Raw genomic sequence first — 16,298 nt, 5'->3', positions numbered from 1 at the left:
TGTTAGGCATCCAAACCCATTCCTTCTACTAGCATTCATCCAATACAGTACATGGGATACCTAATAAATAGGAATGATTAAAAAATAAAGTGTTTAAAAAAGGTGAAAAAAAACTTTGATATGCCCCTATACTCTAAAATTTCCTGCAGATTTCCGTGAATATGAAAGAAGAATACGGCCACATTTTCTTTTCAGTTAACTAAGCATTCTGAGAATAAATGGACAATTCTGAGGATGAAGTCTGAACTCAGAACAGAACATAATTTATTCAGCACTAGTTCTTCTCTGTGCATGAAAATGTATCAAGTAGCTTTTGTCTAATCTTGATCCCAGAAAAATAGCAAAACAAGTCAATACTAGTGAAATTACGTCTTGATGGAGATATTTAAAAAATGGAAATCTGCTACTTAAAAAATTGCCCTGGAGAAAGCTTTGTACTGAAGAAACTAGAATATTTTTGTATAGAAGTCAGCAGTTTTCACTTCTCTGTCAAGGCAGCTTACTTCCTGTAGTGAGAGACAGTCAGAAGGGAAGGACAGTGGGAGTGCATTGCTCAGCTGTGTAGTATTTTCCTGCAAAGCAGAACCTCCAGTATCACCACAGCTGCTTGGGACGATGCAAAGCCGTCTGATTCAGAGCTCTCTTGTCTGCCGATCCCAGATGACATGGCAAGTAATACTCGCATGACTGTTTTCTTCCATCCAATACACTCTGTTCACATCAGCATTCTTCAGGCAAATGTCATTGGTTTTCTGGTGCTTAAATGATGGCAGCAACAGTAGCCAATTCTCTTTGGGTATGCGGATGTCACTTGGGTTGCTTCTTAGTCATTTTCAATTAAGTAGATAACTTGAGATTTCAGTATTGCTATTGTTTTAGCTGTGTGTGTGTGTGTGTGTGTGTGTGTGTGTGTGTGTGTGTGTGTGTGTGTGTGTGTGTGTGTGTGTGTGTGTGTGTGTGTGTGTGTGTGTGTGTGTGTGTGTGTGTGTGTGTGTGTGTGTGTGTGTGTGTGTAGAAATGGCTCCAGTTGAGGAGGAGTGTTGACGGGTTCACTGCCATGAAAACATCCAGGACTCTTCTCATTAGTGACAGCCGAAATGAATTGTCAGGTAAAATTCTTTTTAATGTTTGCTTCTGCTATTTATGACGTATAATGTCTGACAGAATGAGCCCTCTGTGTCACAGGATATGAGCTGTCTGTACAAAGTATTGATGATTTATTACGTTTTGTCAGAAATAGTACAGTGACTCATAAATCCGTCCTGAAGGCAGTGTCACTCATATTGTCATCTATTGTTGATTCAATTGATTTTTGTGTGTTATTTGAGTATTTTCTTCTTATGAATGAGTTCAGTCAGCTCTCCCCCCAATCAGTGCCTATATGGCATTTTAGACTCATCCAGCCTCTTGAACTGGAGCATCTATCTGCTTTATCACATCCACTACAACCCTAGCAGGCAGAAAAGGAACAAGAACATCACACCCTTGAGTGCTGTGGCTTTCATGAGTAACTGGGTTGTGTGCCATTTCCCTTCTAACATTAATCGTAGTTGAACGTTTGTCAGTAACTGGAGTGTCTGTGTTTAAACACACATCCTTCAAAATTTTATTCAATAGGTAAAAAAATGTTAGGTCACTCAATTTGCAACAAATGTTGAATGGTTAAATTAGTTATGATCCAATCGATCAATAAAAGCAATAAAAATACAGTATATCAAACATTTTACGTATTCAAATGTTTTGTATGTTTGTATTGAAACACAAGCTGAACCACATATACACTAAAATGCCACTACTACTACTACTACTACTACTACTACTACTACTACTACTACTACTACTACTACTACCAGTATTACTAATAATAATATAATAATAATAATAATAATACTGCTACTACTGCCAATACCACTACTACTACTACTACTACAATACTACTACTACAGTACTACTGCTAATACTACTACTACAATACTACTATTGCTGCTGCTGCTGCTGCTGCTGCTACTACTACAACTATTACTACTACTACCACCACTACTACCACTATTATTACGACTACTGCTACTATCACTACTACAGTACTACTACTACAGGACTACTGCTAATACTACTAATACAACTACAACTACGACTACTGCTAATACTACTACCACTATTACTACTATTAACACGACTACTGCTACAGTACTACTACTACTACTACTACTACTACTACTACTACTACTACTATGACTACTACTGTGACCGATATTATCATCATTGTTGTTGTTGTTGTTGTTATTGTTATTGTTATTAATAATAAATTGAAAATAAATAAAAGAATAAAATAAGAATAAAATTGAACATAGTGAAGACTGACATAAAATTGTTGTGATGAATCGATTTAAATACTTAAGCTATAACATTAAAAATGCATGGCATTAAAGACAGACTGGATAAACGCGTTTGGACTGAGTTACAGACATCAGTGTTTTCACTCCCAGTGGTCCCAGTCCCAGCATCCTGTCTGAAAGCAGCATCAACAAATGTGTATAGAAAGAAAACAACTGAGGGATCTCAGGGACCGTTAGCATTTATGAGCTACATTGTTATGTCAGATGCATAGAGTAAAGATAAGGTTGTCCTTCAGGTCCAAAGGAGACCATAATTAAATCTCCACGAGCAAACAGACTGTCCTATGATGTGAGAACCAGTGTAAAGAAAAGGGTGACAAGACAGAGGACAAACAGCCAGACATATTTATAGACAGTGAGAAATTGATACTGAGAGTGTGTAGCAGATGGCAAAGAGACAGAGGGAGAAAGAGGGGGCGGGAGAGATTGGGAGAGAGAGCACGAGGGAGGGAGGGATTGAGAGAGAGGAGGGGGAGAGAGAGTAAAAGGAAAGGAAGGAGGGCAGGGCTCAGCATGTGTGAATGGCATGTTGGGCCACAGACAGATAGGTGGAGTGAGATGATGGGGAGGAAGAGGAGAGTGCGTGGTTAGGTGCTCGTAAGCGTGAGACAGACAGAGACAGTGTCCAAGTGAGAGAGAAACAGAGAGAGGATGAGGAGTAGCTCGTAGAGGATGAGGAGTAGCAGGGCGAGGCAGCAGCGAGAGGTGCTGAACATGTGTCTGTTAGTGGAATAGTGTATGAGGAGAGGGATGCAGTCATGTCTCAGTGAGAGGGAGCAGCACAGCAACGGTAACCATGCTGAGCCCCAAGATAAAACAGGCACGCCGGGGTAAGACAGTCCCTCCTCCTTTTCCTCCATCCCACCTCTTTTCTGCATCCTCTCTCTTTTTCCAATTTTACCATCCCTCTTCTTCAATCCATTTCTTTCTGTCACTCTTTCATTGCCTCTGCAGCAGCAGTGCTGCTGTCTGTAATAATGTTACATCAATGCTGTCGTCAGGGCTTTTGATTATGACATCAAAAAGGTGTAACAGCGCCATATTAGCACTGAGTCTGCACACCGGTGTCATTCTGCTTCCCACTGACTGTGATCATCAGGACTGACCTGAGTTTTATTGCATGATGTATAGTATTAAGGCTGTTCTCCTGTGGGTCCACTGCTAAAGCCTAGTTAACCATCTTTACTACAGGATGATGTAATCCCTCCTGTTTTCTTCCTCATTCCTCTAAAATGAGATCCTGTTGGAGATGGTTGCAATGGCTGCTGGAATAATTCTCTAACAATGGCTTGCATCCTGGCATGTTCGCACCTGAGCACACCTCTTTGTGTTTAGGGGGTATTGGGTTAGTTTTGGTTGGCATGATTTTGAGCAGTCAACATATCAATGGAATGCAGGGGGTCTCTGCTCTTGTACATCTCAACAGCTGACTGTCAAACATAGTTCCTTTAACACGGGATAAAATTCACTTGCACCCGCTGAGGTGGATATGTCACACATACATTCCTCTCAAATGACTGTGTGAGGATGAATGAGGAAGTTGTGAATCACAGCAGCAACTTCTGGCACCCAGATTATCAGGATACAGAGTATAGAGACTTTCTGACTCTTCGTGGCAGGTGGTTGTCGCTAACAACTGACACATACTATTTCAGGTGGCGTGGGAAGTTGTGACAGTTGCCAAGTTGTGTGGAGGAAAACTCCAGGTTTTCAGAAGCAACAGATGATTTTTCATACATTCAGGAGGAGGACATCTGATCACAGTAACATCCCACATAAGAATAAAAAATTGTATATAAGAGCCAAACATTGGCATTCTACGGCTCTTTGAGGTAGCAATTGGAGTAGGTAGTAATTGAGGTAGTAATTCAGGATTCAGTGGTTAAAAAAAAGACTGTAAATGACAATGGAAAGGAGAACTGCCTCTCCTTTCTCCTTCACAAGCACAGCTGGAGTGCAGTATCGTTTCAGTTTGCTCACCATGTTTCGTGCACTTGCCATCTCTCATTTGCTGTAATGGTATTTCCCTTTGATTAGATTTCCAGTTCTGCTCTCCTCTGACCCCTTTAATGCAGCATCATTCAACTCAATCTCATACAGCATTACGGAGCTGGATCTGCACTCAGAAGCTCAGATACGAGGCTGGAATCCTACAGCGGTTAAGTAGTTGGAGTGTTACAGGAAGCTGTTTCTGGTGTTTGAGGCTGTGCTCCATTATCCTTGTGGTAGAATAACATGAGAACCTTTAAATTAATGATGAAGACATTATCCTTTTAAAAATAATACCATTTCATAATTTCATCAAGAATCTCATAATTAATTAGACTTTCAAGAAAAGACGTTTCAGCACAGCGTTGTGTCAGCTATAACTGCAACACAATTATAATTTGGTTCTTAATTAATATATGTTTGGGAAATGGTTGTCATTGTTGTCTATTTTTGAAACAAACCATGATTCTTATCATTCCTTCATCAAATAAAATACAAAAGGATGTTATTGACAGTGTTAGGAGTGAAATACAGCTTTCTATGATTCTCATTGTGTTTCTATTTCATGAGGCTGGAGATATTTGTACTCATTTAGCTTCATTTAGCAGCTATTGTGACTGGTTGTATTTACACTCCTTCCTCACACCAGGGTCCAGGATCACTTTCGAGCACGAGTAGATTATTTTTGATACTTCAGCAGTGCAGTTGTAAATAAGCACATCCAGAAACAATACTAAAATAGGACCACTCTGTTGTACTTGATTTAAATACATCTTTTTATTTACCTTACACTTCATATTATACTAAAACTGAACTGATGTTAAAATATTGTACCTTCAACTACAGTTATTTTACTGATACACTTTATGGTTTCTTTACAAAAGAGTATTTAACATTTCAATGTAATCAACAGTTTAAAAAATCTTATGCAATGTTAAACATCTTATTAACCAACATGTTCAATAGTGAACATAAGCTCCACGTCCACCAAGTGCAACAGAAATGTTGCTTACTCACAAATAACTGACAAATATTATCTGTATAGAGGTCATTTTTCTGCATAATCACTAATCTTTTGGAATAAGTGTTATTTTAACTTTAATGTATGTTTTATATCTGTTGTAGAAGATGAGGTAATGGACATTGAGTATCAACGTTCCTTCAAAGATTTTGTACTTCTTGCCTGTATTATTATTTAGATGCACAAAATGGGGCTTTGCCTGCTTCTGCTGCCAGACAGTCTTATTAATGACTGCTTGACATATTCTCTTCTTCAGTCTTATCCCATTACAAGCAATATTAAGATGGCTGCCCCCAAAAAAAAAAAAAAAAGAGAGAAAAAACAAAAAGGATTCTAGAAATAGAGCTGAGAAGAGAACGCAGGAGAGATTTCAGTCCAGGCCCTTGCAGATACCTTCCCTGCTGAGCTCAGCAGAAAGCTAGATGCAATTAACAAAAAAAAAAGACACCATTGATTTCTCTCTCTTCCACTACCTTCTGTTTCTCTCTCTCTCCTTTTTTCTCCCTCCATTTGACTCCCAAGGGATCATTTCACTCTATACCATTGGCATACCGATGCTAAGGTACAGTATAATCCATGATTGTAGTCTGTCTCTACCACTTAAAGCTCAAACTGATCCAAAGCAAAACTCCAGTTCTCATAAGTTAAGCTCTAAAATAGATTCTCTATAATATATGAACCATAATAAAATGTATGAAAGGAGAAGGATGCATCTCCAGCAAATCTACTGCAAAATTAAGAAAATATCGTGGAAAAATTTTGCAGTCAAGCTTGTGGGTTTCACAGCACCCATGGCTGACTTGTGTCAATGATGATTCATTTGTGAATTCTTAGAATACAAGGCAGAGAGGTACTCTTAAAATGCTATGGATACCCTGTTTTACGCGACTAATTTTCTGTCTTTTTGTTTCCCCTTAATCATGACAGTTCACTGTATCTCTACATTTGTGTCTGTGCAGCACGGTCCAAAAGCATGGTGCTTGGTGAGTTTTCCCGGGTCTCCAGGCCATGTTCTCCTCTGGATCAGGAGAAAGCATTGAAGGCGGGTTGGCTGAAGAGACAACGGAGCATCATGAAAAACTGGCAGCTGCGTTGGTTTGTCCTAAGGACAGAAGCTCTTTTTTTCTACAAGGACCAGGATGAAACCAAGGCTCAGGTGACAACAACCTCTGCATGCTTGGATTCAAAGATTGATAAATGTTCAAGATTCCTCCAAGAGCATTTAATCCATCATTTGTTTTCCCACTGTGAAAATGCCTCGTTCTTTAAGTCATGCAGCAAAACACAAATTGTAGGAAAAAATTAAGCTATTTTCTGCATAATGCATCCATAATCTGTGAATCCCGAATTATAATGATTTTCATATATTTGTTGTCAAACTTTAGATTTCTAAACATTTGATTACATTTCATAAAACATTTAAAACAATAACACATCCCCACACTCTGTATTGCAGCTGAAGTGAATTGTCATTGCACTGACAGCACACTAATAATGTGGTAACAACATCCACGTGCTTCTGCTATGACCACTTAGTGACATTTGACCTTCTCCATACTGTGGAGGGATCACAAATACAAGTACATCAGGAAGCTCCAGAGGGACAAACAGATGAAGACATGTTTCCCTGAGTCATCCCTCCCTCCATCATCGTTACTTCCCCCTGTTGGACAGATGCCGAGAAACCAACATTCTCACAACTCCATCATATTTAATGTGCACTTCACGTCCAAGCCCATCCAGAGTCACTAAATGATTCTTTGTTTGTCCTTTAAATACTGGTGTATGTTTAAATACTGATAAATGTTATATGTTTTCCTCAAGTCTACCTTCCAAATTGTCTATCTACCTGTTTATCTATCTACCCATTCATCCATCCATCTGACACCTTCGTTTCTTGTCTCCTGTAGGGTTGTATTCCTCTTCAAGGTAGTCAGGTCAATGAGTTGTCTGCCAACCAGGAAGAGCCTGGTCGACACCTATTTGAAATAGTTCCAGGTGAGTTGCTATGATGACAACTGTGTCTTCACATTTATAGACTTTGTGTTGTTTCAATACAAGACGAGTACCAATCAGGAAAATAAATTGTGACCATCACGCGCAACCTTAAATATGGAGTTGCTCGTCACCCCTTGGACTGTGACACTGTCACGTTTTAAAAAACAAAACAAAACTCAAATATAGTACACCTGGAGCTAATAAATCCTTTCAGTGACTAACATAAACACTTTACAAGAATAAATACAGTAAACAGGAGTCAAAACTGTCATAGTGTGTCTAAGGAGAGCCGGGACCCAAATGAAGAGTACAAAGAGAAGGTGGATTTAATAACAAAGTTCAACTGAAAATAAGTTTTTGGAAAAAATACAATATAAATGAAGTATGAACTGAAAACTATCAAGAGGGGCAAAGTAACAAAAGTTACAAAAAAAAATCCAGGATCGAACTCGAAACTGTGAAACAAAAAAAAGAACACAATCAATCTAACATCAAGTGACTAGAAGCAAAAGAAAGGAGATCAGTGAACACTGGTCACTGAACAGATACTTGCAGGAACCAAAAGGAATCTTCAGGCACAGGGAGGGACTGGAGGCGGCTTTCAGTAACCAGCTGATTGTAATGAAGCAAAGATGAGTCTGGTAACAGGCAGGAGCAGGAAACACACCAAACACACCAGAGGAGGACCATGAAACAAAACATTGCTTTTCATGTATCAGACAGTGCAACTAAAGAGGAACACATGAAAACACAGGTAGGGATCCATCAGCTTAAACTTATTCCCCCTCCTTTAACGCATGTAATGTTTCTTTATAAGAGAGGGTTGGTTGATTTCAGTGTGTCTTACGCTTTTCATTCAATTTTGAATATAACTGTTTTTGTACATGAAATTAAATATGAGAACATGAAATAATAGATGAATAATAGACAGAATGATAGACAGAATGGACGGAATGATAGATAGATAGATAGATAGATAGATAGATAGATAGATAGATAGATAGATATACAATTGACCTATTGAAATAAAGACTAGTGGTGACTAGCATGAATCTGCAACCAGTCTTATTGCATGCATATGCAATGTGACATACACATGTATGTCACTGTGTTGTGTAAGAAGGTGATTATGTACAGTAAGTGTCAAATATGAAGAAAAAATATTCTTAAAGTTTAACGTTCCCTTGAATCCTGAGATATCATCAAGAACATGGAGAAGAAATTGGGTTTCCTGGCGATGGGTCGGTGGACTGGCTTGATGGAGGGTTGGAGGTCATCAAACCTTGTTCATCAAGTCTATGTGTGAAATGTGACCTTATTGAAGTCTGTTGCCCTCAATCCTGTGAGAGATATAGCTGGATTATGAGGTAATGGAGCAGCTGGTAAAGGACATTTGGCACCTGTATAACCCTATTCTGAAACAAGGTTAAACAACTTTAAAGTGGGTGCAGGACTGAAGTGCTGAGTGCTGAAGTTGCCCTTTGTGTCTGATCGTGTTTCTAATATTTCTGGTTGTGGGTAAAGGCACATGGAACATATTAGGAACCTCAACATTGCTGCTCTACTCTTTGCACATGACGTGGTTCTGTTGTTGTTATCCTTCCATGACCTTCAGCCTAACTGGAGCAGTTTGCTAGTAAGTGTGAGGCCACCACCACGATAGTCAGCACTTCCAAACCCCTAAGTACATAACTACCTCTGAGTTGAGGACAATGAGAGAGAACAAATATTAGAAGAGGTGGTTGTTGTGGACCAGGAAGTAGCAAAGATTAGTCAGGATGAAGTGTGGAGGGCATTGAAGAGGATGAAGAGTTGAAAGGCAGTCGGTCCTGATGATATACCTGTGGAGATATGGAAGTGTCTAGGAGAGGTGGCAGTAGAGTTTCTGACTCGTTTGTTCAACAGGATCTTAGAGAGTGAGAAGATGCCTGAGGAATGGAGGAGAAGTGTGCTGGTGCCCATTTTTTAAAAAAAAAAACAAGGAAGATGTGCAGAGTTGTGGAAACTACATAGGAATAAAGCTGATGAACCATATAATGAGGTTATGTGAGAGAGTAGTTGAAGCTACACTAAGAAGTGAGCATTTGTGAGCAGCAGTATGGTTTCATGCCAAAAAAGAGTACTACAGATGCAGTATTTGCTTTGAGGATGTTGATAGAGAAGTACAGAGAAGGCCAGAGGGAGCTGCATTGTGTTTGTGTAGATCTGGAGAAAGCTAATGACAGAGTGCCCAGAGAGGAACTGTGGTATTGTATGAAGAAGTCTGGAGTGGCAGAGAAGTATGTGAGAGCGGTGCAGGACATGTATGAGGACTGTAAGACAGTAGTGAGGTGTGCTGTAGGTGTGACAGAGGAGTCCAAGGTGGAGGTGGGACTGTATCAGGGATCAGCTCTGAGCCCCTTCTTGTTCGCTATGGTGATGGACAGGCTGACAGACGAGGTTAGACAGGAATCTCCATGGACTATGATGTTTGCAGATGACATTGTAATCTGCAGTGAGAGCAGGGAACAGGTGGAGGAGAAGCTAGAGAGGTGGAGGTTTGTCCTGGAAAGGAGAGGAATGAAGGTTAGCCGCAGTTAGACAGAGTACATGTGTGTGAATGAGAGGGACCCAAGTGGAAGAGTGAGGTTACAGGGAGAAGAGATCAAGAAGGAGGAGGATTTTAAGTACTTAGGGTCAACAGTCCAGAGCAATGGAGAGTGTGGAAAAGAGGTGAAGAAGCATGTACAGACAGGATGGAACAGGTGGAGAAAAGTGTCAGGTGTGATGTGTGATAGAAGAGTTTCAGCTAAAATGAAAGGAAAGGTGTACAAAACTGTGGTGAGACCAGCGATGTTGTTTGGTCTAGAGACAGTGTCACTGAGGAAAAGACAGGAGACAGAGCTGGAGGTAGCAGAGATGAAGATGCTGAGGTTCTCTCTGGGGGTGACCAGGAAGGATAGGATCAGGAATGAGTACATCAGAGGGACAGCACATGTTAGAGGTTTTGGAGATAAAGTCAGAGAGGCCAGACTGAGATGGTTTGGACATGTCCAGAGGAGAGATAGTGAATATATTGGTGGAAAGATGCTGAGCTTTGAACTGCCAGGCAGGAGGCCTAGAGGAAGACCAAAGAGGAGGTTTATGGATGTAGTGAAAGAGGACATGAAGGTAGTTGGTGTGAGAGAAGAGGATGCAGAAGACAGGGTTAGATGGAGGCAATTGATTCACTGTGGCGACCCCTGAAGGGAAAGGCCAAAAGGAGAAGAAGAAGAAGTTGAGGACAAGTTAGATGAGAGGACAATTTGTGACAGCACTAGAAGAGTACAGCTGAGGAGCCAAGCACAGAGGTTGTGGTATCTTATTACAAGGGTACAGTTGCATCTGCGGTACCATCACAACTTGACCCCAGATAAAAGGAGAAGAATAAATGAATATGTAAATGATGAAGAATGTTTTTGCCAATTCCAAATGACACAATAATTTAGAAAGAAATAATTGAAACTTCAAAATTCTTACTTCGTGTTCAGAAGGTGATGATTCCAATGTACATACTGCTCAAAACATGCAAAAAATATAGAAATAAAAAATAAAACTATTAGGAATGGAAAAATAGAAGAGCATAAACAGCAACTGCAATGAGTTGGAGGCTGTAATTCATGTTAAAAATATTCAGAAGAACAGAAGGGATGAGGATGTTTGAGGAAAAAACAAAGACTTCATTCATAATCGCTCCATCATGGGTGTGGTCTGAACATTGAATGGACATTATAATCGAAATTCTGTGACAATCCTTCAGTGACATGGTTTCGAAATTTCTGATTTGCAGATTGAACTGTTAGTAAAAACTGTATATTCTATACTCTACATTCTATGTTACAGAATTGACAAACTATCACTGTAAAACATTTTGTCAAATGTTTTGCAAAGAGAATCTCTTGATACACAAAATGTACTAAATCAGAAGACCTGTAAAAATAAAATCATTCATAGAAACACTGCACAGATATAATTGTGATTATTTACCTCTGACGGCACCTCTTGTGGTGTATTAGAAATAACATACACACGCATAAAACACAAAGTTGCTTTCACACAAATTGTAACAGCTGCTGTAGGGCTGCATGATGGAAAAGGAAACATCGGACCATTTGTCTTTTGGAATTGGTGTCTTTGTATGTACATGTACTTGCTTATATAAGTCATTTGCTATAAAAACACAACAGTATTTAACTTTTAATCTTTTTTTTGCAACTGGACAAGTGCAACTGCCAGTGTCACTTGGTGAAAATAAATGCGAGCACACTATGCACCACAGGACATTGTGATAATTTTAATGATATACTGTGTTGTCAACAAAAGTGTTTGGTTCTTCTGATTGGTCTCTGAAGTTTTTCCTCAGTTTAAAATGGAGGAACCTGTGATGAACAGCTGTTTTGATGCATTTATCTCTGTCTGTAATTGAGAAGGGTTCCAAACTCTTCAAAAACATGCCATAACAAAGTGATAAAAAGTGAGAGTTTCACATGGTTTGATCAAAGCTGAACTGAAATAAACTAAAATGTCAAACTAAAATGTCAAACCGGATGGTATCAAGCTGTATGCAACCACAGGAAGGAGGGGCAGAGCAGCATGACACTGTCTTTGTACTTTCCAGGGGTGCTGAAGCTATTAAGGTTATAAAAAATCCTGATATGGCTTGGGGGAGACCATTTTATTGCAGATATGGTAGTTTGTCTGATCAGCAAAATCGTTTGCTGCTTCTGATCAGTCCATATTTCTGCTTATTTGAAGTACAGTGCTATAAACTTATACTGCTTTGTCCTGTTTATCCAGGAGGTTGTAAAACATGTCATGTGATTTCAGGGGGTATTGCAGAAAAAGATCGAACTGGTATAAGCCATGAATCATGTCTGCTGATGGCCACCTCCCAGAGCGACATGGAGGAATGGGTGCGTGCCATTCGTAGAGCCATATGGGCTCCGATGGGAGGTGGTAAGGTTCTTAAATATACACATGTAAAATTATAATTGTCCATACTTAAATTACTACAGTACATGTGTCAATGTCAGAATTCTTAGAGATTAATGACTGATGGTTGGTGTTCATTTGTAACTGCAGGTATTTTTGGGCAGCACCTTGAGGAAACAATGTTGCATGACGCCCAGTGTGGCCCTCAGAGACTGGTCCCTGTGCTTGTTGAACAGTGTGTATGCTTCATACGGGACCAAGGGCTCAAAGAGGAAGGCCTGTTCAGGGCCCCTGGACAAACCAATCATGTTCGAGAACTACAGGATGCATTTGACCGAGGCGAGAAGCCAGTCTTTGACAGGTGACACACTTGCAGGGGAATTTTACGTGTAATACCAGTCTGTGCTGGATAGCATTTTTTATGTCTGCTCTCTTACAGTGTCACAGATGTCCACACAGTGGCATCACTGCTAAAGCTGTACATACGGGAGCTGCCAGAGCCAATAATCCCATTCTCCAAATACACACAGTTTCTGTCTTGTGCTCAGCTTCTTACCAAGGATAAAGTGGTGGTAATTACATGTCTGCTGAACACTTACTAAACCTGCAAACTCTGGTCTTGGCAATAAACCAGCTCTTCTTTTGTTCCAGGGTATCGTAGAGCTGGGCAAACAGGTAAAATCTCTTCCTCAGGTTAACTACAACCTACTCAAGTATATCTGCAAGTGAGTAAATTCTGTTTTGTCCGAAACTGCATTTGTCAATATGTTGTGAAAGTAACTCAGGTGACATATTGAATTTGTTATTGCTGCAATTTTCTATTCTGCTGGATGATTGAGGATTTGACATGCCATTCAAAAGAGGCATTCTTTACACCCACATCTTCATCATCACTGGATGTGACATCAGTGCTTGTCTGCTTTTTGCATCTATATAAAGCTCATCAGCTGAGCCCACACACCAGTCAGCATCATGACTCAGTTTATGCTTTGTTTTTATTATAGAGAGAGAGAGAGAGAGAGAGAGACAGAGAGAGAGAGAGAGAGAGAGAGAGAGAGAGAGAGAGAGAGAGAGAGAGAGAGAGAGAGAGAGAGAGAGAGAGAGAGAGAGAGAGAGAGAGAGAGAGAGAGAGAGAGAGAGAGAGAGAGAGAGAGAGACAGACAGACAGACAGACAGACAGACATATAAAAGCAATATGTTTGTAGCATATTTTTTTTCAAACATGGTAATCTATTACATCTTGGGTTTTGCAGGTTTCTGGATGTGGTTCAGTCTCATTCCAATGAAAATAAAATGAGTGTTCAAAATCTGGCCACTGTGTTTGGACCAAATATCCTTCGGCCAAGAGTGGAGGACCCAGTTACCATGATGGAGGGTTGGTGATCAACATGTATTGAACTTGATTTCCAATCAATATATGAAGTCATGAAATATTTCAAGCAGATGTACATGAATGTGTGTTTGTCATTATAAACAGGAAGTTCCCAGGTGCAACACTTGATGACTGTGCTGATCAGTGAACACACCAGACTTTACCCAAATGAGGGGCTGGAAACTGAGACCAAGACCACCTCAGAGCAACAGCAGAGTAATACTCAGCGGTGCAAAGTGGAATGGCTCTCACAAAAAGACGCTCAACCCCTACCCTCCACAGTCAGTCAAGAGAAACACCCAACACCTTCCACGGACAATGAGCTAACTGCCTCGAGCATCACAACAACAACAGTAGCAGAAACAACAACAACAACAACAACAACAGTGAAGGGTGGGGATAGTCAGAATGAAGTGAAAATCAAAAATAAGACAGAGGAGAATGTGGACAGGACAGAAGAAAGCAAAACTGAAGGGAAAGGTAGTGGTGATGTGGCTCTCAGCCCCAGTAAACAGCCCAAAGCTCAGCCCTCTTGGAGGAGCTCCTTCAAAGGCAGTGCAGCCTCCGGGGGTTCAAGAGGAAAGATAGGGGGGTCAGCAGGGGATGTGTCAGTTGCTGGTGGGAGCAACTGGCTGATGAATGGTCTGTCGTCCCTCAGAGCTCACAGGCGCACCACCTCATCGGGTGACAGACTCAAAGACTCAACAGTGTCTCTGAAGGACTCAACCCTCTCCCTGAAAGAGACGACACTCTCACTTAAAGACTCTCAGAGAAACTCTGATGAAGACTCCCCTCAAACATCCCTGTCTCACAGAGCCCTCCACCAATCTCACAGACTGTCTGCCTACGATAATGTTGGCCCCTCTAGTCTTAGCCTGCCTGCTGACACTATCTGGACGTCCTTCGAGATCTCACTGGCTGAGCCAGAGGGAAGCGATAAGGCTTTGAAATTAGGGCAGGATCAAGAGAGACCCTCTGACATGAGTGACAGTGCAAATGCTCTGGATCACACTACAAGTGGCACTGAGGATGACCTTGCAGGAACGAATGCAGGTCTCACCATGATGCTGGTCGAGCTCAAGCAAGAGTTGAAGAAACAGAGGTCCAGTTATGAAACCTGTATTCGCAAGTAAGAATGAGTCAATAGCATTTCTGTTAAATATACAATTAAAATTAGCTTTTCATTTATGACATCTTCTTTTTCCTTTGTTCAGGTTGGAGGAATCCTGTGCTAGGTACAAGTCCCAGGTAACCCACCTTGAAGAGGAGCTGGACCAGGAGAAGAAGAAGTTTCAAATGCTAGAGATCCGACTCAGGAACTCAGAGCGAGCTCATCAAGACGCTGAGAACAGAAATGTTCTCTTGCAAGAAGAGATGGAGGAGTTCTTCAAAACTCTTGGAGATCTGACAACAGGGGCAACAAGGACCAACTAGACCAAACCAACCTGCCTTCAATGAGTCCATCAGAGGAGGAGCTCAAGTACTGGGAATATCAGCCAGTCACTAAGCTTTTAAGACCAAATACCTCGAGTGCAGTACGACTTGCCATCATGTCTTCTCTAGTACAGCCATCTTGTGCCTCCTCTGACCAGTGCCAAATGAGAACGCCTCTGGACCAAGAAGCTCTTATTTAACAGTTTCACAAAATCCATCACTATCATGCAACCCTGTTTCCAAATATGTTGTGAATGCTGTGTCAAATAGGAAGAGAATGTGATGATCAAAACATTGAAATTCGATATTTAATTGTGTACAGAAACGTATCATGTTGAAAATGAGAAATTGCTTCTTCTTTTTTTTAAAGTTACTCATACCCGTTTACAATTTGATGCCAGCAACACTTATAGAGTTAGGACAGTGGCTAGAAAAAGACCAGGAAAAGAAAACACTTGATGTTTATCACAAAAATGTATTAGGTTAACTAGAGGGACAGGTTGGTAATATGCTCAGTATTAAAACGAATAACATCCCAGAGGGGCTGAGACTTTGTGGAGTAGAAATGGGAAGGGTTTAGCACTCTGTGAAAGACTGCGCTTATAAATGGTGCAAAAATTTCTGAATAATGTTTCTCAAAGCAAAATTCTAAAAACTTGGGGGTTTCTTTGTCTACAGTCACAATATTCCTGCTGCATCATTTAGGCAAGGAGGGACTATCTGGCTATTTAATTTTAAAGTTCAAATGGATCAGTGATGGTATGGTGGTGCATTAGTGCACATCACCATGAACACTGGTGGATTTTTTAAAGTTTTGGAGCGACATGTATTGCCAAGTAAACAATATACCTTTCAGGGAAGGCCTTGCTCATTTCAGCAAAACAATGCAAAACCACATCTGCATGGCTTTGTAGTAAAACCATCTGGCTCAGTTGAGTTGCTTGCAGTTCTGATTTGTCACCTATTGAAAATGTTTGGTACATTATGAAACATAAAATACGACAAAGGAAACCTAGCGCTCTTGAGCAGCTGAAATCCTTTGTCAGGAAAGAATGAGAAAATACTCTACTTACAAAAGAACAGGTATTAGTCATCTCTGTTCTCCAAGGCATATGGGTGTTGCTATGGTACTAAAGAT

General features: G+C 40.5%; 1 protein-coding gene across 3 annotated transcripts; it reads left to right on the top strand.

Moving 5' to 3' along the window:
* Positions 1-1,020: 1,020 nt before the first annotated feature.
* On the top strand, positions 1,021-15,171 carry arhgap22a (Rho GTPase activating protein 22a). 3 transcript variants are annotated; one of them, XM_068326576.1, is made up of 10 exons: positions 1,021-1,109; positions 6,366-6,562; positions 7,317-7,404; positions 12,250-12,378; positions 12,505-12,715; positions 12,794-12,926; positions 13,006-13,079; positions 13,608-13,729; positions 13,832-14,855; positions 14,941-15,171. In XM_068326576.1, the coding sequence occupies exons 1-10, from the start codon at positions 1,058-1,060 to the stop codon at positions 15,158-15,160; spliced, it is 2,250 nt and encodes a 749-aa protein (XP_068182677.1). In that variant the 5' UTR covers positions 1,021-1,057; the 3' UTR covers positions 15,161-15,171. The 3 variants fall into 3 exon arrangements, with proteins under 3 accessions (XP_068182677.1, XP_068182678.1, XP_068182679.1); XM_068326577.1 differs by lacking the exon at positions 1,021-1,109 and adding an exon at positions 2,958-3,226; XM_068326578.1 differs by lacking the exons at positions 1,021-1,109; positions 6,366-6,562 and having other exon boundaries at positions 7,315-7,404; positions 12,250-12,335.
* Positions 15,172-16,298: the final 1,127 nt, after the last annotated feature.

Source organism: Antennarius striatus, chromosome 11, assembly GCF_040054535.1.
Source record: "Antennarius striatus isolate MH-2024 chromosome 11, ASM4005453v1, whole genome shotgun sequence".
NCBI lineage: Eukaryota > Metazoa > Chordata > Actinopteri > Lophiiformes > Antennariidae > Antennarius > Antennarius striatus.
The sequence above is the reverse complement of the archived record's forward strand: the minus strand, read 5'-3'. Positions and strand labels throughout refer to the sequence as shown.